At 35.0% G+C, this 24,608-nt stretch overlaps 2 protein-coding genes across 2 annotated transcripts; one reads left to right on the plus strand and one right to left on the minus strand.

The window, feature by feature from the left end:
* The first annotated feature begins 442 nt into the window (after nucleotides 1–442).
* LOC102623621 (NAC domain-containing protein 54) lies at nucleotides 443–3,850 on the plus strand. The gene is made up of 4 exons (XM_006493679.4): nucleotides 443–685; nucleotides 783–1,063; nucleotides 1,711–2,067; nucleotides 3,266–3,850. The coding sequence occupies exons 1-4, from the start codon at nucleotides 529–531 to the stop codon at nucleotides 3,503–3,505; spliced, it is 1,035 nt and encodes a 344-aa protein (XP_006493742.1). The 5' UTR covers nucleotides 443–528; the 3' UTR covers nucleotides 3,506–3,850.
* Nucleotides 3,851–16,846: 12,996 nt separating this feature from the next.
* LOC102613725 (transcription factor MYB41) lies at nucleotides 16,847–18,519 on the minus strand. Its single transcript, XM_006493733.3, has 3 exons — nucleotides 18,131–18,519; nucleotides 17,906–18,035; nucleotides 16,847–17,793 (listed from the first exon to the last, which is right to left on the minus strand). Exons 1-3 carry the CDS (start codon nucleotides 18,258–18,260, stop codon nucleotides 17,019–17,021), a joined length of 1,035 nt encoding a protein of 344 aa, XP_006493796.1. The 5' UTR covers nucleotides 18,261–18,519; the 3' UTR covers nucleotides 16,847–17,018.
* Between the last annotated feature and the right edge of the window lie 6,089 nt (nucleotides 18,520–24,608).

The raw sequence follows: 24,608 nt of genomic DNA on the forward strand, positions 1-24,608 counted from the left end.
ATAAGGCTGATATTTGGATATAAAGAATGACAAAGATCATTAAATTATTGGAAAATTATACCTAGACCTCATGTTATTTCCATCCGTTGATATAGATATATAAACCCTCACCGATCTAATGTTTTAAATATAATTAACATCATTTTCTTATCTCGCCATCACATAGATTATAAAAATAGAGTCCAAGTGCCTAATAATGATCTATTGAATGTCTCCACATAAAAATAAAATAAAAAGAAAAACTAACGAAATGGGGTATATGTGTATATAGGGACTAACTATAATTTACGGTAAACCTTGATAATTGGGTCTCATTTTGCTTTAATTTATCATTAATTAAGAAACTGCTTAGAAAATGGCAACAATGTAGATTGACTGAAATATCAAGGGCTAAAAGTTTGGCTATGGCCCCAACAGTGGCCTATATAGTTCATTATCAAACAAGCCATTTATATTACACCTCCTTGAACCTTTAGTCCATTTCTTTTGCTCTCTCTCTCTTTTGCTTTCTTCTCTACTATCCTTTCAATGGCGCCCATGAGCCTCCCTCCTGGATTTAGGTTCCATCCCACGGATGAAGAACTTGTAGCTTATTATCTTGATCGAAAAATTAACGGCCGCACCATTGAGCTCGAAATTATCCCAGAGATTGATCTCTACAAGCATGAACCATGGGATTTACCTGGTGCATAATTAAATAGTTTCTTTCCATTTGTTCTTTCGTAATTTTTTTTTTTTTTTTGTGAAGATGAATTGATGATGACTTTGTTTGTTTTCAACAGATAAGTCATACTTACCTGGGAAGGATATGGAATGGTACTTCTTTAGCCCTAGGGATAAGAAGTATCCCAACGGTTCAAGAACTAACCGGGCGACCAGAGCCGGGTACTGGAAAGCCACTGGAAAGGACAGAACAGTGCACTCTCATAAGCAGTCGGTGGGCATGAAGAAGACACTGGTGTATTATAGAGGAAGGGCTCCTCATGGCATCAGAACTAACTGGGTGATGCATGAGTATCGCTTGCTTGATCCTTTGTCTGGCGCTGCATCATCAAGTTTAAAGGTACTATTTATACATTTCTTCTTTATTCTTAATAATTCTGCCACATGAACACGACACAGATTAATTTCGTTATCAATTATATTGAAGAAATCATCATGATGGAAACCTTTTCAACTCAATTTAAAGACAAAACCCCTAATTGGGAATTAATTTATCGTCGATCGACATATTTTTCGTTCAAAATGATTTAGGAAAAGTTTTCAATTTGGACATACAACATGAATACTGAGTTAGTAATAGTGAAAGCATCTAATTTTTGTGGGGTTACGCTGATCATCTGAAACTATCAAAAGCATTGTAAATACGTAGCAAATCTGATCTTTTGAAAGAATCATTCTGCAGGCATGCATATGATTAATCACAACGATGATTTGTGTATCTCTTTCTTTTTTTCTTGTTATATTCCTTCTCTTTTACTAAAGATTAGATATAGCTCATCACCATGACGACGAAAGACTCTTTGCCACTGATGATCGCTTTAGTGTCCTCATTACAATCATTTTTCTTCTGTTTGAAATTCTCTTTTATTCTTTTCTCATCATCTTTCTTAGCTTTTTCAATTTTATTAGATCTTTGTATGATACTCTTTTACTAAATAAGCCATTTTGATCTCACTTGGTATTAATATATAATTTTTTGGACTACAGGATTCCTATGCACTGTGTCGAGTCTTCAAGAAAACGATACAAATTCCAAAAGCAAAAGAAAGTCTTCAAGAAGCAATGGGCAATAACAATAATGATGCAGAAAATCAAACAGAAACGGTTGGGTTCTCATCAGATGAACAAATGTTAGGGGATGACACAAGTGGACGCGAAGCCGAAGAAAACGATTACTCTAAGTTCCCATCTGACACTTCTTCTTCAGATTTCACTCAAGCAACGCCTACAGAAGCCGGCAATGTTAATGCAGATGAATTTCAAGCTCCATTCATTTCAGATGAAGCTAACAGCGCCGTTAATATGTATTCTCTAGGCGTCGACTTCACTACCAACTTAATTCAGGTATAGTACTTAATATATTTAAAGAAAAAATTGAATATTATTCATGGGTATGCATTAGGTCGTCGTTTCATTTGTTAATGCTGGTGATTATTCTAATTAGAATTTCTTACTTTGGCCACGTTCTTTGTTAATGACATGATTGTCTCCTTTTTTCCGAGGCTAAATTTCCAGCAAATTATGCAGGCTTTATCACCAATTAAAGCTTAGTGCTTACACCTCCTCATTTTTTTATTCATCTTTGATCCTATTGTGTGTAACACATGATCACGGTTGCTTTCACATTTCGCACACTTATTTAAAAGTCATCATAAATGATTGAAATTTTCAAAGTACAGTTAAATGGGGCCACTGCGTTGGAAGTGGCCCACAAAAGAAGGCCTTTGAATTCTCTTTTGATCTCAATAAAGTAAACAAAGTTACAAGTAATGAACTCACCTAGCTTCCTTCTGGTTCTAAAAATCTCTTAGACTGATTACTCACATATTATGGCTTTTTCTTCACCATCTTCTATAAATTCTTTTGACTGACTGACTGAAAATCTCTCTTTCTCTCTCTCTCATCTTCCCAAAACATCTTGAATGTCACTGTCTCCAATGACGTATTTCCTTTCCGTTATGTTAGTCACAATTTGGTCCATTTTCCCGTTCAAAACCTTTTTTTTTTTTTGGAAGGGTTCAAAATCTATTTTGCTTTCTCTATAAAAGGAATACAACCCATCTTAAGTAGTATTGTTATTTTGAAACATTTTTCCACGTGTCTAATGTTTATATAACTACTGTTCTATTCATCAAAGAATGTGACATATAAAAGTGATTAATTGCCTATCTTGTTTCTTCTTTTAGTTTTTGCTTTAAATTATTGATGCTCAATGCTGCCCTTGAAATATAATAGATCCAAAAGAAATAATTTAGCGCATCCCATTGTATCCAACCTGAAGAAGCCTCAATATATCTTTCATTCTTTTCTTGAAACCTCGAGGAAACTGGGAAATTATAATCAATATAGGGTTCGGATAACGAACCCTAATTTTTACACCGTTTAATCTCAAATGTGCATCGCAATAACCACATATTATTACGCATGCATGTAGATAAATTAAAATGCATTGATTTGAAACTCGTGCAAGAATCTGAGTAGAACATGTAGCAACAAGGATCATGTCCTCTTAAAATACAAACGATCTTCTTTGTCGATGCAGGATATACAGATGCCAAGCTACGCAAACTTGCAGTATCAATGTCCTTTCCCACCATTGGAATTAGAAGACTTCCCACAGATAAACATCGCGGAGACGAAGCCATCGAAGCCTGAAATTTTTGACGGGTGTTTGATGTATGATAAGTGTAGGGATTACATGAATGGAGCCCTCGAAGAGATTTACTACTTGTGTTCCGCACAAGACACAAACAACTCTGTCGCCCTCTCCATGCAAGACTAACACAGTTAATTGAGACTTCACCAAAAGATGATGATCATATAGTTAAGTTATATACTTTTGTTTCTCTCTCACATGTATTGCTATTTTTATATACTAAAATTCAACGATGCAGAAGTAGAAAATTGTGTTGGGTTAAATTAAATAACCCCAAATCGGGAATTGTTTTGCTAATTAACCACAAGGTAATGTTGTTTGACTTACCATGCGCTTTTAATTTGCTTCTCTCTCAAAGAGAAAAATTGTACTTCTTATTAATTAGAATGATGAGTCGGGGCATATACCATATTTTTTTTCCTTTTTGTAATTTCTTGGTCAATTTTGAAAGGAAAATTGAAAAATTATACATTTTACAAATGTATTACTTATTTGAATATATTTTTTTGTTGTCATGATATTTCACACGTGAAACATATATACATACAGTTCTTGAACACACAATTCCATGCATACATATATAGCCCATTATGTCGTTAATCAAGCGCAAATTACTTCTTAATCTTCTAAAACTATGGGTCCAATCACTTTCAAGTAAAAATGGAAAAAAAAGCTACGGGCCACTTAAACTAGAATGTCATGTTATAAAGAGTGGAGCTTTTAACACCCCTCTAAAATCCTAATAATACCCCTTTAGACCTAAAACGCCCCAATTTAATTTATAGAATCCTAATCCATGTATTAAAATTAAAGTAACGACAAATATTCTAAATTTTTTTATCTTAAGTTTCATCTCAAATAATGTGACATTTATTGAGTGATTGGTGATTCTTTATAAGATTTAAGTGAATTGATTGAATTATCTCATCAACCAATTGATGGATTTTTTTTAGATTAAAAATTTAGGATGTGTAACACTTATCTTAAAATTAATCATCTTGCCATAAAATTTTTTCCTTTAAATAATATAGTTTTAAAGATTTTATTGTTAAATACATACTAATCCCAAAATCTTAAATTATTTTTTTATGATGTAGTTTTTCTCATTATTAGAAAGAATAATTTCAATTAAAAAATAAAAAATAAATTTATCTTTGGTTACTTAGATAATTAATGACAAATTTTAAAATGCTTCCAATGTACGGCTAACCTTGTGTTGTAGAATTTCTCCATCAATTAATTGAACTATAAGTGTGCTAATGGGTAATCATAAACACATAATCAATGAAGTCTTTGCAACTGTCAATTTTTGAAGGCTAGTAGCCAATAGTTATTCGCCCTTCATCTCCGCAATTTGTTGTTTATGGTAAGAGATAAATTTACTAGTTTTGTGTGACAATACATATTTAAAAAACACAATTAATAATTGCAGTTGAGATTGATCTTATGAGACCTTTGGTTTCACAGTTTCAACTGGATGGTAAAGTGCAAAGAGTTGAATATGAGAACCTTCATGTTATTTGTTTCCATTGTGGTAAATACATGCACAATAAGGAAGGCTGTCCGGATAGGGATGATAATGGTCCTTATGAGGAAAATCAGGAGGCCAATATGGAACAAAATATACAGATCTCAGAACTTTTAATCCTAGCTCTACCTTGTCACTAAAAAATCGGCCCATTAGAAGGAAAAAAGCCAACCAATCAGCTAATCCCAAAGGTCCTAAGCATGTGGGTACATCTACTCGATTGCATGAGAAAGTCCCTAATGAAGAAAACACCAATTTTTTTTTTTTTTGGTCTTATCCACGAGGTATCCTGGGGAGGGCCCCAACTGTGGGAGGCACCTTTAAGCCCGTACCACAACCCAGACTAGAAGTCCCCGCTCGAACCGGGAGGCACAGATTCTCCCAACAAAGGCGACTTCCCTGCGACTCGAACTGGGGAGCAAACCCAGTCAAGCCACTTAAGGGGACTCCATTGCCAGTGGAGCCAACACTTTGTTGGTAGAAAACACCAATTTTCAAAGCTCTATTCCTACACATGACTTACGTGGTTGTCCTAATCTCCATGCAAGCCATGCAAACCCCAATCTTTTACATATACCCATGTATGTTCCTACTAGTCTAAACCCCCTTTATCACTTAGCCATCTCATTTCCTCCTGATAACGTCACTAAAACTCTCCACATTGTTGATGTACATCCAAAAAACTCAAATGATCATAACAGTACTGGCGGTCACATTCTTCTGTCGGAATTGGATGGTGATCCCTCTGATTCTAAGGTTTTGGCTGCCAACATGGATATGGAAGATGATGCAAATGATATCGATTATATGGCTACAAGTGAGGATAGAGTTGATTCTTCAGAAGGTGATGTGTCCCTTGTTGAATAAACGGCCATGGACTTAGTAGAAGAGGCCTCTCGGCTGGTGCAATAAGGCTCAACTTATTTTCATTTTGCTTTTTTATAACGATACGAATTCTGTTTTAAAATGTACAAGAGGCGGCTTCGAAGGGCTTTCGTCGCTCTTTCAATACTCTTATTAAAAATTATTGTCCTTCTATGGTTATTATAATGGAGCCTAGAATCAGTGGGAAGCAAGCATATGATTTTGTTAAACGTAGCGGCTTTGATTATTCTCATCGTATTGAAGCTTTAGGTTTTTCTGGTGGAATCTGGATTCTTTGGCGAGATTGTTTTAAAGTGGAAGTCTTTTATAATCACAAGCAATTCGTCCATTTTAAAATTTTAAAGAATAACAATCTTCAATCTTGGATCGCAACGATGTATGTGAGCCCTAATCCTAATTTGAGAAGGCAGTTATGGGATCACCTTGACTTTTTAGCCAGATCGATTCATGGTCTGTGGTTGGTGGGAGGCGATTTTAATTCCATTTTATGTGCTGCTAAGAAGAAATATGGCTCTACTAATACCTATGGGGTTTCTGGGCTGTTTAAAAATTAGTTTAATATGAATGGTATGTTTGATTTAAATTTCCATGGACCCTGGTTCACTTGGTCTCGTGGTTTTCTTATGAAGCGGCTTGACAGAGTTGTTTCTAATATGGAATGGCTAAACAAGTATCCAAATAATGTTGTCCCACATCTGCTAAAGATTGCTTCAGATTATAGACCTATTTTACTTCGGTTTACTAATGATATCAGTAGCTCTCGGGCAGGGGCGGATGTAGTGTAGGTCTAGTGGGGGCTCAAGTCCCCACTGAAAAAAAAAATCTTTTTGTTTAAAAGAAAAATTAATAAATTTTTAAATAATCTCTATCAAACTATCAAAAACCTCCGTTCTTTCAGTTTCTATAACCACAATAGAGAGAACATTTTTAGTAATGAAATTTATTAAGAATGAACTTCGGAATCGGATGAGAGATGAATGGATAACTAATTATTTGATTGTTTATGTAGAAAAATATGTATTTAATAGTGTTGATAATAAATCTATTGCACAACGTTTTCAAAATATGAAATCGCATAGAGAACAATTGTAATTGTGTTATAAAAAATTTTATATATTCAATTTTCAATTTTTACATTTTGTTGTTATTTAATTTAGCCCCCGGTAAATTATTTTTCTAGATCCGCCACTGCTCTCGGGGACAAAAGCCTTTCCGTTTCTTGGCTGCATGGCTTATTGATAATTCCTTTGGTTAGTTCGTCTTTATTGCTTGGCTTAATAATTTGTCATATTTACATGCTGCTGATACTTTTGTGAAGAAGGTCCTGGAATGGAGCATAGATCATTTTGGTAATATTTTTCAGAGGAAGCGAAGGATCCTAGCACGCCTAAGGGGGTTTAGAAGGTGTAAGAAACCAACTATCGACAAAGTCTGGCTAAGTTAGAGCTAAAGCTGAAAAAGGATTTAAAGGAAGTACTTACACAAGAGGAAACATTGTGGCTTAAAAAATCTCGCAAAGATTGGCTTATTCAAGGGGATAGAAATTCAGCTTATTTCTACAAAAAAAAACTTTGGCCAGACGTAAGAGGAACCAAATCACAACCATTCAGGATGATAATGGTGAATGGCTTTTAGATAATGAATCATTAAGCAGCATGACATAGCTTTCTTATCAGCATTTTATATTAGTGAGACCTTAGTTTTCCTACCTTATCCGATAAGGGGATGCTTCCTTAACCTTAAAGTGTATCTAACTCAAGGGCTCACTACTCCCATTAAAGATAATGAAATCCGATAGACTATTTTTAGCATGAAACCTCTAAAGGGCCCTGGCGTGGATGGCCTACATGTGGTTTTTTATCAATCCCAATGGCATATCATTGGCCCATCCTTCTGTAGATTTGTACAGAGTATTTTCAGTAGTGGCAATATTCCTAAGGAAATTAACACTACGCTTTTAGTTCTCATCCCAAAGACTGATCATTCGGTTAATATGAAGATGTATTACCCGATTAGTTTATGCACAATAGTTTACAAAACCATTTATAAAATCCTGACTAACAGACTACATGCATTGATGCCGAATCTTATTGGCCCTCAACAGACCAACTTTGTCCCTGGCCGACATATCATTGATAATATTGTGATTGCTTAAGAAGTTATTCATTCTATGTGTAAGAAAAAGGGGAAGAAATGTTTCATGGTGATTAATATGGATCTAAAAAAGGAGTATGATAGGCTTAACTGGGATTTTATTCATGAGACGTTGCAGGAAACGAGATTGTCGAGAGATATGATCCACATCATTATGGAATGCATTACTTTTGCTACAATGAAAGTTTTATGGAATGGTGAAGTTGCTGTTGAGTTCGTCCCCTCCAGAGGTATACGACAAGGTGATCCTCTTTCCCTGTATATTTTTGTCTTATGTATAGAGCGGCTCAATCATGGAATCAATAATGTTGTCACTACTAGGGATTAGCAGCCGATTCGTCTTACTCGTCGTGGCACTCCTCTTACTTATTTTTTGCTGATGATCTTTTATTATTGGCTGAAGCAAATATCAATCAAGTTGAGGTTATCAATATAGTTTTGGATACTTTTTTGCCAAATCTCAGAGGTTAAGGTAAACAAGACTAAATCTCAGGTTTTCTTTTTTAATAATATATCAGCTCGGGACATGAAAAGAATTAGGGCTGCCCTTGGGTTCTCGGTTCCCAAGGATCTAGGCACGTACCTTGGGATGCCACTACTACATACTCGAGTCTCGCAGCATACTTATCATAACATTATTGACAAGGTTAAAAGACGCCTATCGGGATGGCATGCTTCTCTTCTGTCCTTGGCGGGTAGAATTACTCTTGCTTAGACAATTTTACAGGCTATTCCGGTTTATGCAAAGCAATCAACGAGCCTCCCCATTGGAATTAATCTAAAGATTGATAAAGCTTGTAGGAAATCATATAGAGTGGAAATTTTAGTCATCAGTGAATGAGTATGGTGAGTTGGGATAGATTGTGCAAACCAAAGGTTTATGGAGGTTTAGGTTTTAAGGACCTAAACGTGATGAACAAGGCTCTTTTAATGAAGCTCAGTTAGGGAGTCATTTTAGATAAAGATAGTTTATGGGTTCGGGTTCTGTGTACTAAATATGGGTTTAATAGTTCTAACCCTCCTCTTACTTTGCCCACTCGATATGGATCTCATATGTGGAAAGCTATTGGTAAGATTTGGCAGGATACACTTTCGAGTGTGTGTTGGTCTATTGGTGATGGTAGAAAAACCCGTTTCTGGTGGGATTGTTGGGTTTATAAGGACAAACCCCTTGCGAGCCATGTCATTTTTCCTATCCCTGATCATCTTAATAATTTAATGGTTGTTAATTGTGTGGAGGTCAATGAGCAATGGAACTGGGCATTATTTGATTATTTTCTTCCTGGTACTGCTATTATAAAGATTGCATCAATCCATCCTCTTTCAGTGTCGTTAGGGCCGAATCAATTATATGGTTCGCATTCTAATGAAGGGAATTTCTCGGTGTCCTCTGCTTATTATGCTATCAGTTCACCAGATAATCAATTAAAGGATACTATTTGAAAGTTGGCTTGGAATTGGCAAGGCCTTTAGTGTGTTAAAGTTTTCGTTTGGCTAGCTTTTCATGGTCGGTTGAAAACCAAATTTGAAATCTTAAGGCGTCATATATTGATAAATCCTGAGTGTAACAGATGTGGGGCCCCGGTTGAGGATATCTTGCATGTGCTGAGAGACTGCATGGTTGCGAGAAGATTCTGGTATTGTGTGATTCCTTTAGCAATGAGGCAACATTTCTTCCAAACTCCATTTAACAAGTGGATGATTAATAATCTTTAGAATTCATGGCCGATTTATGGAATTCAAAATTGGGTTTGTTTCTTTGGCATAACGATATGGAGACTATGGTTTTGGAGGAACCAGTTTTTAGTGCATGGATCGACTATGGACGGCTTATCCATGGTTAATGATGTTAAGGCTCGCACTGAGGAAGTGATTTTGCTTCAACAGTCTTCTTTGATCTCGAGAACTATAAAAGTCAACAAATGGATTGGCTGGTCGTTTCCGAATTGGCCATGGTGCAAGTTGAACTCGGATGGTGCTTGTAAAGTTTCTGGTGTAGCCATTGCAGGGGTCTGATTCGCGACCATAATGGTCATTGGGTTGCTGGTTTTGGAATTAATTTAGGGATTTGTTTAGTGACTATGGTAAGTTATGGGGTCTTTATCAAGGTTTACTTCTTGCGTGCAATAAAGGAATTCGATGGCTTTGTGCTGAGGCTGATAGTTGCTGCGTTACTCAACTTGTGATGAACAAAATGGTGACTTCTAATGAGTTTTCTCCTATAATTCGTGCTATTCAGGAACTCCTCAGACGAAACTGGCATATGGAGATTACTCACGTTTACAAGGAGGCTAATTTTGCCGCTGATTATTTGGCTACTTTGGCTTGTTTTATTCTTTTAGGTCTTCATGTTTTTAATTATCCGCCTACTGGGGTGCTCTAGTTTATTTCGTGAGACAGGTAGTCTACCCCCGCTTTGTTCTTTCTTAGCTCTGTTAAGAGCCCCTCTTAATAAAAAAATAAAAAATACAATTAATAGGAGCCCCTCCAAATGAATTTTCATTTCAGTTTGTATTTCAATGTTTCGTTTCCTCTCTTTATGCATGTGAAGTAAATATATACCTATATCTACAATCTAATTATAGTATTTTTTTCTCCAAATAGATTTAGAATTACATTTAGATTTATGGTGAATGGAATCATTTTATTCACATCAGAAATCTTCACACTTTATTTATTTATTCATTTTTCAGTCTCTGTTTTCCTATAAAAGTTATTTGGGGGGGGGGGGGGGGGTTGGAATTCAGATTAAGTTCCTGTTGGTAGAGATATTTTTCTGAAGGTATTTCTTATGCATTGCGTCTCTCTTGTTCATCTATGATTGTAAAATTGACCGTTTGCGCATTATTTTTTAATTATATTCTTAACGATGTCCCTGAACTTGGAATCGATCTTAATAATCTTAGTGTCGGATTTATTACTTTTATGCTATTGAATTATGAGTTGTTGACGAAACCTCTCGTTTGTTTATTTACATTTTCTTTTCTTAATTTCATTTTAAATAGTATATATCTCCTTCTTTTGGAAAGATGTGACACCATCAGCACTAGATTAGATCTTCTTTTTTTTTTAATGAAATACTAAATTATATCTTTGGCCCTTATTTTTTAAAAAAGAAAATTACATATATAGTATAAGTAAGTTTAAAAGTTTAATAGAAATAGATTACAATTAAAGTCTAAAACCTAACATATAAAATTCAATATATAACATTTGATAATAAACTTTCACTACTATATGAAGAGATTTGAACTCTCTATCTTAAAATTAAAAGAAAAATGTGTCAAATTACGAGGTTGATGAAAATTATATCTTTAATTTTGATAAGGAATAACTTATTAGGAGCATAGTAAATATTAATTTTTTTAAGTAACAATTTTGATGATTACTCAGAGAAAGTCTTGGCTCCATGACAAGTTGAGTTTTTGTCTTATCTCCATGACAAGTTAAGTTTTTTATTCCTTTACTTTCTTTATTTTCTAGATTTACGTTTCCTTTGTTCCATTTGGAGCATCAATGACGACCATAAACCCTAGGAAACCACTGGACATGAATGAGACTTATGCTGCTTTGTCTATTGAAGAAGAAGATGACGGGGGTCTTATAATCACGGGGAAGATGTTGAAGATGGGAAAGATGAGAGGATTGATTTTCGATATTGCTTGGCGGGAAGATTATTAACGGACAAGGTTATCAATTTTTTGGCTATGAAAAATACAATGGTGGCTCTCTGGCGGTCTGGGAAAGGGATTTGTATTAAGGATTTATCACCCACATTATTCTTATTTCAATTTTTTCATGAAATTTACATCAGGAGAGTTCTTGAAATAGGGCCTTCGACGTTTGATCAACACATCTTACTTGTCAAGCGGTTGGGCGAATTAGAACAACCTCATGCTGTGCCGTTATACCACACATCCTGCTGGATCCAAATTTATAATTTACCGATCGGCTTTCTTTCAGAAAAGGTGCTGCAGAATATTAGAGACTACATTGGTGAATTTCAGGCATCCGACGAAAATAATTTAATGGGTGTTTGGAGAAATTATATGCGTATAAGGGTGTCTATTGATGTTAGAAAGCCCCTTAAGCGCCGTATGCGACTGAAGAAATCCGGTGGAGATTGGGTTTGGATAGATTTCAAGTATGAGCGTCTCCAAGTTTTTTGTTTCATATGTGGATTGCTGGGTCATACCGAAAGGCAATGCCCGTCCCTATACGATTATCCTGATGGTGACATCATAAAACCTTATGGGCAGTGGATGAAGGCGCTCATAAGATGAAATAATTTGAATTCTGGTGAGAGGTGGTTATGTTCGGGGCCACCGGAGATAGGGGAAGCGAAAGATGGTAATAGCATGGATCTTGCGGATGTAATGAAAGTTGATTCTTTTCCTCACACAAAATCGGGAATTACTATATCTAGTGGTCAAGTGGATGACGAGATTGAGGGGACCACGCGGGCCTAGTGTTACTGTGATGCATAATCAATTGTTGTTGGAGTTGTTCACGGCTGTTGATGTTAAAGAGGCGTTATTTAGCATGCATCCGGATAAATCCTCGGGGCCGGATGGCATGAACCCTGCCTTTTATCAGAAATTTTGGAATTTAATTGGACAAGATGTTACAGATGCGTGTCTATATTTTATTTCAATTCACACTTTCCCTGATGAACTGAATGATACCTTAATTGTATTAATTTCTAAGAAGCTACAGCCTGAAACTTTGACAGACATGCGCCCTATTGCATTGTGCAATGTCTTATACAAGATAGTTGCAAAGATGCTTGCAAATAGAATGAAGTTGGTATTAGACTCGGTAATTTTTAAATCTCAGAGTGCATTTGTTCCGGGCAGAGCAATCACTAACAATATCCTCATATCGGCTGAAATTATTCATTTTCTTAAAAAAAAAAGAAGCAAGGAAAAACGGGTATAATGGTCTTCAAGATTGATATGTCGAAAGCATATGATCGAATTGAATGGGACTTCCTAAAGGCTGTGATGCTGAGGATGGGGTTTGATGAGGGTTGGGTGGATCTTATTATGTTGTGTGTTTCTACGGTGAGTTATAAGGTGCTAAGGAATGGGGCGGAAGTGGGGTCGATTATCCCAAGTAGAGGGTTTCGAGAAGGTGACCTGTTATCTCCTTATTTATTTATAATCTGTTCTGAGGGACTTAGTTCGTTGATCCGTAATCGGGAAAGGGCTGGATTTCTTCATGGGGTTAAAGTGGCTAGGAGTGCACCTAGCATTTCTCACCTATTCTTTGCCGATGATTATTTACTCTTCTTTAAAGCCAATCTAAATGAAGCCAGAATTATAAAGGGTTTGCTGGCTATCTATGGTGCCGCTTCTGGACAGCAGGTGAATTATAAAAAATCAGCCATATCTTTCAGTGCAAATATGGATGAGGTGTCCAAAGGGCAGGTGTGTGAAGTTCTGGAAGTTTCCGCAACTAGTAACCATGAAACCTATTTGGGGTTGCCTTCGCAAATTGGAAGAAAGAAGAGTGTCGTTTTTAATTTTATTAAGGATAACGTGTGGCAACAGCTGCAAAGGTGGAATCAGAAATTTTTAAGTAAGGCTGGGAAGGAGATAATACTGAAAACAGTAGCCCAAACTATTCCTAATTATGCCATGAACATTTACTTGTTACATGTTGATTTATGTAAGGAGCTGGAAATTATGATGAACTCGTTTTGGTGGGGAACTAAGCGAAATGAAGATCGAGGAATTCATTGGCGTCGTTGGGATTCGATGTGTAAACCAAAGTCTTTTGGGGGCATTGGTTTCAAAAAGATACGCGATTTTAATATTGCTATGTTGGGAAAACAGTGTTGGAAGCTCATGACAAATCCACAATCTCTGGTGGCAAGGATCCTGAAGGCCAAGTACTATCCTAGATCCGTATTTATTGAGGCAAGTGTGGGATTTAATCCTAGTTATACCTGGCGATCAATAATGGCTACCCAACATGTCGTAGTTCAAGGAAGTAGGTTACGAATTGGGAGTGGGCAGCAGGTTTAAATCACCAAGGATCCGTGGCTTCCCGATGTTGACAATGGCTGTATAACAACTGTTCTGGATGAGAGTCTCGTAACAACTACAGTGAATTGTCTTATGGTTTCGGGTCAACGACGATGGGACAATGATTTGGTGGCGGATGTGTTTAATGACAAGGATGCTGCACTTATTTTGCAAGTGCCTCTTAGTGCTAGACATGACAAGGATTGTTGGTTCTGGCTTGCGAATTCTAAGGGTAATTTTACTGTCAGGAGTTGTTACAAGTTGCTGAATCTTATTTCTGATGCCCCAAGTAGTAAGGTATGGAAGTGCTTATGGAGATTGGAAGTTCCAAGTAAGGTGAAACATTTCATTTGGCGTGCTTTAATAAATGTTTTGCCTACGGCCGATAACTTGCTGCCTAGGAAGGTTGAGGTTTCCCCTATATGTCCCATTTGTAGTGCAGCTAATGAGTCAGTTTTACATTGTTTGGTGGAGTGTTTATTTGCTCATTCTTGCTAGCTACTGTCCTCGTTAGGAACTATTAGAAAATGTTCTTTTTTTTTGCATGGATTGAGCACATATTTAGTCACTGCAGTAAAGAAGATTGCCAGCTAGCTATGATGGTGTGCTGGAGGCTTTGGATTAATAGAAATGATAAGGTGTGGAATGGGAATAGTGGGCGGGCTCAAAATCCAGTGAATGTTGCTGGCCATTATCTCTTCCAATGGCAAGAAGCTAGAAAGAAAAAGTTAACAATTGGTGAGCCTGTGCAGTGGGGTCATGGTTCGGTGTGTTGGATTAAGCCTCCAACGGGCTGGTTAAAGTGTAATGTGGATGCAGGGGTATTTAGCTCGCAGGACAGCTTCAGCTTTGGAGGAGTAATAAGAGATTCTGGAGGTGCTTTTGTGGCAGCTAAGTGTCAACGCTTCCCTGGTTCGGTTCATCCCCGCGAGGCAGAAGCTTTGGCTGTTCGTGAAGCTCTTAGCTGGCTGAAAATTCTGCAGCTCTCTAAAGTTATTCTTGAAATAGATTGTTTGAATGTGTACTCAGCTTTAATTACTCAAACTCCTAGCCCTAATGGTTTTGGTTTAATTATTGAGGACTGTCAAGAATTAGTTAAACTAGTTGGAGAAGTAAGATTCTCTTTTGTTCGACGATCTGCGAACGTTGCTGCCCATACAATAGCTAGGGTGGGGGGTTTTATGTCAGGTCCTGGAGAGTGGAGGTTTGTTCCACCTCCGTGGTCATGTCCGATGTTGACAATATCTTAAGATTAATGAAATTTCCATTCATAAAAAAAAAAAAAAAACTTATTGGGGGCATATTTATGAAAAAATTTACTAGTTAATTCATAATTAACTATGTTTAGTTGGTTTCTGACTTGGGGTACAGCTAATCATACAATTTTCTGTTTAAGATAAAGATTGTATAGGTTGAGCCCGCAAAATAGATCTTTGCTCTTTGTGCCCTCTAATTTTATGTCATTGACTCATTGGCTACAATTTTACAACTTGTAACATTTTAACCAAAATAGAAACCTTTTCTCGCCAGCTGGCTCCACCTCTAGTCTATAACTACAAACTATATACTGCAAAAAGCTAGCATATATAGTCATGTACGTATTATAGTTGTAAAAATTAGTTTTGAATTTTATTTACTCTTCTTACTTTTCAAATATAATTTTTCGTACTCCACCAATTTATGAGAAAAAACTTAGGCTTACCGGTCTTACTATTTTAACAGACATTGAGGTCTTGCCATTTGGTGGAACAGTAAGTCCCACTCTAAGATCCATCAAAATTTAATATAGGAAAAATAGTTTAGACTCGTTTAATCTACCGAATGGTATAATCTCAATTGCTGGTCCTACAGCTGAAGTGATATGATTAACTTAAGCAAGTTTTTTGGGCCCCCAATTCTCACACGCACAGACCAAACAAAAAATGAAGAAGAAGAAGGTCACGCGAAGTATTAAGATATATACAAAACATGTAACACATGAACTAAAGAGACTGTCATCACAAAATGTACCTAAATCCCACAATTTTGGTATGTGTTTTGTTTCTTAACCAATTTTCTTCTGTATACTTCAAACTTTAGTACGATTGGTGCGTGTCTTATCATCATGCTGTATGTCTAGTTTCATATTTTGCAATTGACTACACACTTGAATAATGAAAAAACGTGTTTTAAAGAAGAATATTTAATATTTTAGTGATTTGTTAATAAAATATTAGGAATTATTGATTAGAGTAACGATCCTATTAGATTTCATACAAAAGTGTAGATCCTCTAAATAACCATTTTGGTCAATTAGATCCCTTTCAAAAATATTGTAATCTCTCTTCATGATAGGATAGCATTTCCAATCATTTTCATTTGAGATGAGTCCACGACAAAAAAATGACGGCAAAACAATCAAAGCATGATATAATGTGCTTTATTGAAAATCTTTTTTTTTTCCCAATCTCTCAAATTTTTTATTGTTAACCCCCTAAATTTTCATTCATGATTCAAATTTATGATATTCTATGACACACAAAAACTTAAGCGTCGACAGGAAAAAACTTTTAAAAAATTTTACAAAAAATTTAAAATATCTAACCGTAGCTACAACAACAACAAAAGCAATCATAAAACCATAAGTATGAATTTGTACTTTATTGTAACTCTAGCTATGAGTATTTTACTCCTCATGTTGAAGAATTTTTGACATTTTTTAAAAAATAAATTCTACACATGGATAACATACAAGTTTTTATTTTTGTCCGACACAAAGCAACTATCATTATTGATTAATTGATGCAAGAGAGTTGCTTGCTTTCAGCTCTAATACTTTTGGAATCTCATGATCGTCCGTTTTCAAACATTTTGTAGCAACAAATTTTTTTCTAGTAATTGGTATATGCATATACAACCTGATCCCCAGCAAACAAATTAACAAATAAAAAGTAGAGAAATAAAAGAAAATTCACTAGTAAGCCACAATCTAAGCTATAGAGTAATTTGATTAGTAACAACACACACACACACAAATATGATAGCCTCATTAAATTATACTAAACTAAAAGTTCCATGCAAAATCATCCGTGGAGAAAGAGCTAAAGTCACGACACATTGCACCAGCCATGAGTGTGGAGTCCACAAAGTCAAGGTGATGATCAAAACTAGAACTATCAAACGAACAATCCATGTTAGCTTCATCATCAATTTTTTCCATCTGCGGCGCCTGACGATCACAAATATTCTTCTCCTTCTCTCTTTGCTGTTGCAGCTTTGCTTCCAAACTTGGCACTTCAATATTAGTATTAGTACCCCACATGCAATAATTCTCATCTGTGAGTCCAAATCCAGGAGGGTTCATTAATGAGGAGCAAGGCGGAGACGACATGGGTCCATTGCGAAGATGATCAACTGATGATGAAACATAATTAGGAAAATTTGTGGAATAATCTTGGGAATTTTGGTCACCAGCATTCCAAACAAAGTTAGGGTTCTGATATTCAGAAGCGGGGGGCATCGGTATAGCTGTTGGTTGAAGCAATGAGAATTGATCAGTAGGCGCAGGCAATGTCAGAACCGGAGGCCTAATGATCTCCATCGAAACAATATTGCTCATTATTTGTGATGAACTCACAGTAAATGCTCGTGATGAAATGGGTAGTTGTATGTTGCATGCAATTTTGCTGGAGGCAGCAGCTCTTTGATGCGAAGGCATCAAAATGTGAGTCTTTGGATCGAGGCCTTTTGACATTAACTTTTTTTTAATGCACGAGTTCCAATAATTCTTCACCTCATTGTCTGTTCTTCCGGGCAGATGCTTAGCTATTTGAGCCCATCTGCCAGCAGCCAAATATTCAGTCAAACACATGCAGCATTCATTCTTATTAATTGTGCTATGTCATATTAATTAAATACCCTTAATAATGATTAATTCAATTCTTTAATTACCTATTGCCCAATATTCTATGCACATCAATGATTATCTGCTCTTCTTCTTCGGTGAAAGAGCCTCTCCTCAAGTCTGGTCTCAAGTAATTTATCCATCTCAATCTACAACTCTTTCCACATCTCTGCAAGCCTACGATTCATATGCATATTAAATTAGCCAAAGGAAAGAATTAACTAACGATATTCAATTCATTGTTATTAAGAAGCATTAATCAATACAGCTACCAGCAAGTTTTGGAACAGAACTCCAGCTGCCATGGCCGTGAGCAGTGATGTGTTTGAGGAGCTTTTCATCTTCTTCAGGAGACCATAAACCCTTCTTCACTTTTTGTTTGCTGCAGCACCTGTGACCCATCTTCTCTGTCTGATTTGTTTCTCGATAACCTTCAACAATTATTAACACGGTCAGCTATATGTTAGCTCTTTTCAATTTATCAGGACGACAACAATTCACGCACTTTGAAGTGAGTTATGGTTTTAGAACTATTTTTCATCAATTTTGTTAGCGAGAGCGAGAGAGAGGAAAGAAGGAGTGATTAATGATGATGATGACGACGATGATGATGTACGTTTGTTTTCGACAAATGCAAAATATTCAGCCAAGGGGCAACATATTTAACATGATTCATAGCTAGCCCAAACAAGCCAATCGGTGATTGATGTCTTGTTAACTAACACATTTGGGCAACCTCTCAAGTGCAACTCCATATTGGCAGAGATCCCTTGAGGTGGCTCATGGTCCCACCAATTCACAAAAATAAAAAACGTTTTTGTCAATTTGAGTACATTATGGGGTTACTTACCAAGTCCTTGCCACCTTCCAATTTCCAAATAAATAAATAAACCAAGTCCTTAGCCGCCTAATGTATTCTTCAGTTGCCCACCTTTAACTGTATATTTATCTATAGCAGCAATGTGCTGTTATTTTACCCTCTCCTAAGAAAAGCGTACCGCAACCCTAAAGACTGCGAGAGGGCTAATTTATGTCTTAAGAAAACTATTGTTGAAAGATAAATGTTCTATTTTAATGTGAAATGATTAATTTTCATTTAGAGACGTGTTAAGGCATTTTATTTAACATTAATTTGTAGATATGTTATTACATGTCAAATTTACTTTTCAACAAAATACTTTTCTTTTAACATTTTCATGAACTATTAAAAATTTATAAGGCACAAAGTGATAAACATTTTTTACCCACAAAAAAAGAAAAAAAAGAGTAACTGGTAATATCATTTACCAACAATCTCGTGGCTGTATTAGGTTCATCACCTAAGGCAACAAAATAATAAGCAATCAGTGCTGCTTGTATGAATTAAAGTTGAAAGAAGTCGCATAAAAGTAGATTCGATAAACAAGTCACCCACAAAGTCCTACGTGGGACCAACTGGGGGCTAGAATGGGCCTTTAGGGACCTGGCCCTACAATCCAAAAATAAAATTTTTAATATTGGATATTTATACTTTTTACCTTTAAAATATAGTTTTTAATGGATTGGACTTGGTTATAACTTGAAACAATTATCGAATATAATATTTGTAAATAATCACGAGTACCACATCATCCATATGCTTATTATATAAAATTTTAATATTCATCTTATGTAATTTTTCTACCGTTCATTTAAAAAAAAATCATGTAATAATCATGGCAGAAATTGCCCTTTAATTCTCTTTTGATACAACTGTTGGATTGTCAATGTTAAGATTGCATTTCACAAGTGAATTAAAATGATATAGCTAAAAATTATTTTGTACAAGCAAATATCGCACAATAGTAGGGTGGAATGAAAATATTAATGACCTAAATATTTTTTTATTATTTTATATTTTTATTTAAAAAAATGTATTTCATGTCACAATAATTTATACAAGAGTTTGTGGTTGTAATATTATGCATATATTATTTACAAATATTATATTCACTGTCAACGGTTGAAAAATACATCAATAAAAGAGTATAATGTCTTGTGCAAAAAAGATGGTTACATAAAATCCTTCCCCATACGATGAAATTTATGTCTTGTATATCTTGATCCTTTGCGTTATTGTATAAGAGAAGATTTGAAAAAGTCTAGCTGATATAAAATAACCCACTTCTCTCATTTAATATTTAACTTGTATAGATATTGGTAATTAAAGCCACTCGATTTGAGAAATGAGCTGGAATTTTAACTTTGGGTACACTCATGAGGGAGGGTCACAAATTCTAATTGAGTGTTCCGGTACCCATGCCCTCACAGTTCCCCTTTCAATTTTATTTACAATTCATGGAGAAACGAATTGAAAAGAACGGAAGAAGCACAGAACATGTGATCGTTTACGAGGAACATCAATTAATTGAATAGCAAAACAAATGTATAGATAGCCTTAATTGATATTGTTTCCAAACAGCGTTATTCATCGGTATTATTCTACAATAGCTTCGCATTTTAATTTTCTTAAAGAAATTTTAGATAGAAATTAGAAACTTCACCCATCTACCGTCGACTCTTGTTTCCTATTATATTACTTGAAATTGGGTGATCATGCGGCCATATATACATGGTGCTTAACTAAATTCTCCACCCATGTGGTTGAGATGTCGAGTTAGCTAGGATTTCTTCTTTATTTGAGTTCTCCTGAAAAAATTTTGGGTGCTCTCGATGCATCCAAGAACGAATTTTCACGTGAACTAGAACAGTTAATCAAAAAAAAAAAATTATTTCCTTAAATTATAAAAGTGGCACTACATGGGATAATTAAGGCTCCTAATGTCCCCTCTTATTAGTGTATTTTTTTGATCTATTCATGAAATTTCAAGTTCACTTCAAAACATAAATCTTTTATATATTCTTTCATTTAGCCCTGAATAATATAAAGTCCTGAGTTCACCCATGGATGCATCACTCCCTCTCTATTAACTTCTTTCTGTGTTGTGTTTTAACCAATCATGAAAATATTCATAAACATACAAACAGTAGTTGTGGAAAGGGAGCAGTGCATGGATGCACTACTCTATGCCATTAAGAATCTTACGCCATGCCCGTATATGCATTGATGATTGTTGTGTACTATTAAAATTTAGCCACTTTTACGTTCTTATTATCAAACAACCACTAGACACTACATATAATTTTCTCAAGATATATAGAGATAAAGATCAAAAGAGAATCTTGGTGTTATTGCTTTGATGACTGTTATTTTTGTTTTATTTATGTAAAAAATATTTACAGGATATCCCTCTTGCACGACCTCAAATTATCTTCTTGTAACCAAACGTCGAACTAGTAGTTATTTTATTTTATTTTAATGTATGTTAACTATGTAAAATACCCTTACTTATTAGAATTTACTAATGAGATGACGAATTTATGTGCAATCTTGGGCAATCTTCCAAGATCATATCATGTGCATGTAGTCATGATGATACATCGATGTCATGTGACAATCTTGCAAAGTACTATACTTGATTGAATCAGTTAGTATTAATATGAGAAAAGTATGTGCTTCTCGTCTTCAGAGCAAATGATTGCCCAGCCATTTTCAAGAGAATACTAAACCCTTCATGATTGCGAAAGCAACATTTTTTTGTTGGGTTATTGTCTCTCTCTCTCCCTCTCCCTCTCTTAATCTCTGCATGATCAAATACTATACACCTGTTAAACAATTGAGTAAAACCAACTTAACCAAGAGCTCACCATGACAACTGATTCCATTTTCTTTGTTTTCTCGCTTGTAAGTTCTGTATACTAGTTATTGACAATTAAAGAATGATTTTGATCATCAAATGAGTGAATAACCGAGAATAATTTACTTGCACTACTTAATTGACATTCATAAAAAGCGAGGAAGACGATATACAATAACTTCAGTTCATGAAGAAGTTTCAAGTTGAGTATTTTAAAGAGTAACACAATTGGAGGCCATCTATGGTCATCTAAAGCTTTTCAGAACTTTTTTTCCCCTTCTCATCGCGGTTCAAAATCTATACATATATAATAGATAACAATACTCTACAGATAATTTATTGGCACATAAATTGGGCCCTCCTAAAACATGAGGGAGGAAATTAGAGTGTGTTTGGTATGCGGTAGAGACCAGGTTTCTGCCGCATTATGTGTGTTTACCATGTTTGGTGGACACGGCCGGGTCTGGATAAAGATGGTCAATTGGCCACCTTTTGAAGCCAAAGTGGGAATTTCGCTCCCGAATCGGGTCGCACCTGGTCTGTATTCCCTCTCTCTCTCTCGCTCTCTTTTATAATTATTAATTAAATCTATTTTCAATAGTTTTAATTTAATAAGTTTGTTAATAGCATTTACTTATCACCAGTAATCGAGCCAATAATACGCACCAGCGACCACCATCGTCAGCTACCGATCGCTACCTCAGACTTTTTCTGACATCCTTCAACGTTAAATTTAGTGCTTTTAAAATCCCTTTCTTGTACAATGGTACTTGTATATCAGTGGCAGCAGAGCTTCCATTCGCCGTAGATCTACGGTTGAAATTTTAAATTTCAAACTTTAGAACGAGAGCTCCATCACTGAACATTATAAATGCCGTTACTTAGAGCTCGAGAAAATGATTCCAATGGTACTAAATATAATTTAAGTGAAGAAATTTTATAATTTTTAACAAAGACAAAGGGCAGTGGTGCCTTGGTGGTTGCCAGTGGCTGTTCAGTTCTTTTGATAAATCAAAAAATAATAGTTTAATATTATTAAAAATATAAAATGATTAGAAAATAATTTAGTATTATTACTAATATAAAATATTATAGTACATAATAAAATGCATGACATTTCAAACATGATACTATATTAAGAATGTGTTTGGAATTGAGGTTGGGCAGCTATAATTTTCAAGTTATAGCACTAAAGTATTTGGTAAACACTACCTGTTGTAACTTGGAAGATATGTTAATGTGGTTTTTCACTTGTATAATGGAAATCTTTTATATCTTTAATAATTTTGTTAAAATTATTATTTAAAATTTATATTTACTACATATTACTAACTTTTGTTTCATAGTTATACCTTTTTTTTCACAGCAACTGCAGCTTAAAAGTTACAGCAACTCAATCTCAAACGCACCCTAAATATACCATACACTAACAATATGTTATATTTTAATCTAATCCAATCCAAAACAATGACGTACCAAACACACCCTTAGTGCACAAGAGAAGTCCATCATTAATGGTGTATGGAGCAAACCAGAGTTTCACTAGAGAGAGATACTATTTTTAGCTCTGTATTCTAACTCAAATTTAAATCCAATGCTAAATTTATTTGTACTTGTATTATTTTAATAATACGTACAATTATAACAATGAAATGTGATTAAAATTTAATTATATAAATGGTTTTAACTCATCATTTGATTCATGCAGGTGTCGACGCTAAAAAAAATGTAATCTTATCTAATTTGTTTAATAGGTAGTCGAGTCTTATATAGTGTGTGTGTTTAATTGATAAAATTAATAAAATAAAATAAAAAACTGTAGGCTTTAATCATGGATCTTGAGCAGATAACGGACACTTAATCACCTTTTTAAAGCAGCTTAAAAATTATTTGCTGGTTACTATAGCTTCATATAGCTGTCAGCAAAAAATTCGACCGCAATGCATATGAACAGAATTAAAGGCAAAACAGAGGAAACATAATTAGGGCTTGTTAATTTGTATAATTAAACGCGTTAATAAGGCTTAGCTTCTCAAAGATAATGAGTGTCGTTCTAATCATGATTTTCTGGCTTCTAATATAATGGCAAAGGCCCCTCTCCATTAACCCAAAGAAATTGGCGACCAATACCGTGATAAAGTTAATATGTAAAGGTAGAGTAATTGACAAGGTACTATTTATCTTTTTAAACACACCACACATTGTTGTTTCTTTTGTTCCAAAATTACAATACTTATTACTTTATTTAGGGAAAAACTATGTATTTGATTTTGGGTTACATCAATCTTCTGAAACATAAGAAAGTAAATTTTGTTGATGAACCATATATATACTTAGAACCATATATATATGCCAATTTGGCAACGTCTTTCTTTCGGAATTTTAGTGTACTTGAAGCCACTTAGTTGTCTAAGATAAGTTTTATACAATATCTTCAATCAGTGACATGATTTGCTAATTATTCAATTAATCCACACGTACAATTACTTGTTTATCGTATGTATGCTTTCTATTTTTTAATAACTAAATCATAATCTTGATGATCCCGTTTTAGGGCAATGGATAGACTGGACCAACTAGCTAATTAATCCTCCCTTATCAGGAAGACTTTAGTAAAATATTAGATTAGACAAAGTACCAAATTCGGGTATTATATGCAACATCTTAAGGACATAGTACATTGATGATGGTTTTTTTTTTTAATCTTTCTACGATAATTTTAATTTTTCATCCTAAGCCCCGATTGATGATGCTTGATTACTTGGATAATTTCTTTTTCTCAATTTAACAGAACTAGGAAGATTAATTAATTTATTGTTTTGAAATTGATTAATTACAAATAAATAGGTAAACACTTTGGTTAAACTTGTAATTAAGCTATGTTCTGGTATCTTGATTAAGCTTTGTTAATTATCCTTAGTAGTCAGTACTTATCCAATTGAACCTTTTTTCTTGTACCAATGATTGGAGAATTTTCCGAACAAAAATTAAAATTCAAGCAAGGTGAATGTTGAAGTGAATAGCTTCCTAATCA

This window comes from Citrus sinensis, chromosome 9, assembly GCF_022201045.2.
Source record: "Citrus sinensis cultivar Valencia sweet orange chromosome 9, DVS_A1.0, whole genome shotgun sequence".
Lineage (NCBI taxonomy): Eukaryota > Viridiplantae > Streptophyta > Magnoliopsida > Sapindales > Rutaceae > Citrus > Citrus sinensis.

What these genes read in the sequence shown, in the direction of transcription:
- LOC102613725 (XM_006493733.3), bottom strand. Translation starts at nt 18,260, where the DNA reads ATGGGTCACAGGTGCTGCAGCAAACAAAAAGTGAAGAAGGGTTTATGG. An exon ending in TTCTGTTCCAAAACTTGCTG is followed by an intron (nt 18,036 to 18,130) that starts GTAGCTGTATTG and finishes TATGAATCGTAG; the next exon opens with GCTTGCAGAGATGTGGAAAG. An exon ending in CATAGAATATTGGGCAATAG is followed by an intron (nt 17,794 to 17,905) that starts GTAATTAAAGAA and finishes GGCTGCTGGCAG; the next exon opens with ATGGGCTCAAATAGCTAAGC.
- LOC102623621 (XM_006493679.4), top strand. Translation starts at nt 529, where the DNA reads ATGGCGCCCATGAGCCTCCCTCCTGGATTTAGGTTCCATCCCACGGAT. An exon ending in CTGCATCATCAAGTTTAAAG is followed by an intron (nt 1,064 to 1,710) that starts GTACTATTTATA and finishes TTTGGACTACAG; the next exon opens with GATTCCTATGCACTGTGTCG. An exon ending in TCACTACCAACTTAATTCAG is followed by an intron (nt 2,068 to 3,265) that starts GTATAGTACTTA and finishes TTGTCGATGCAG; the next exon opens with GATATACAGATGCCAAGCTA.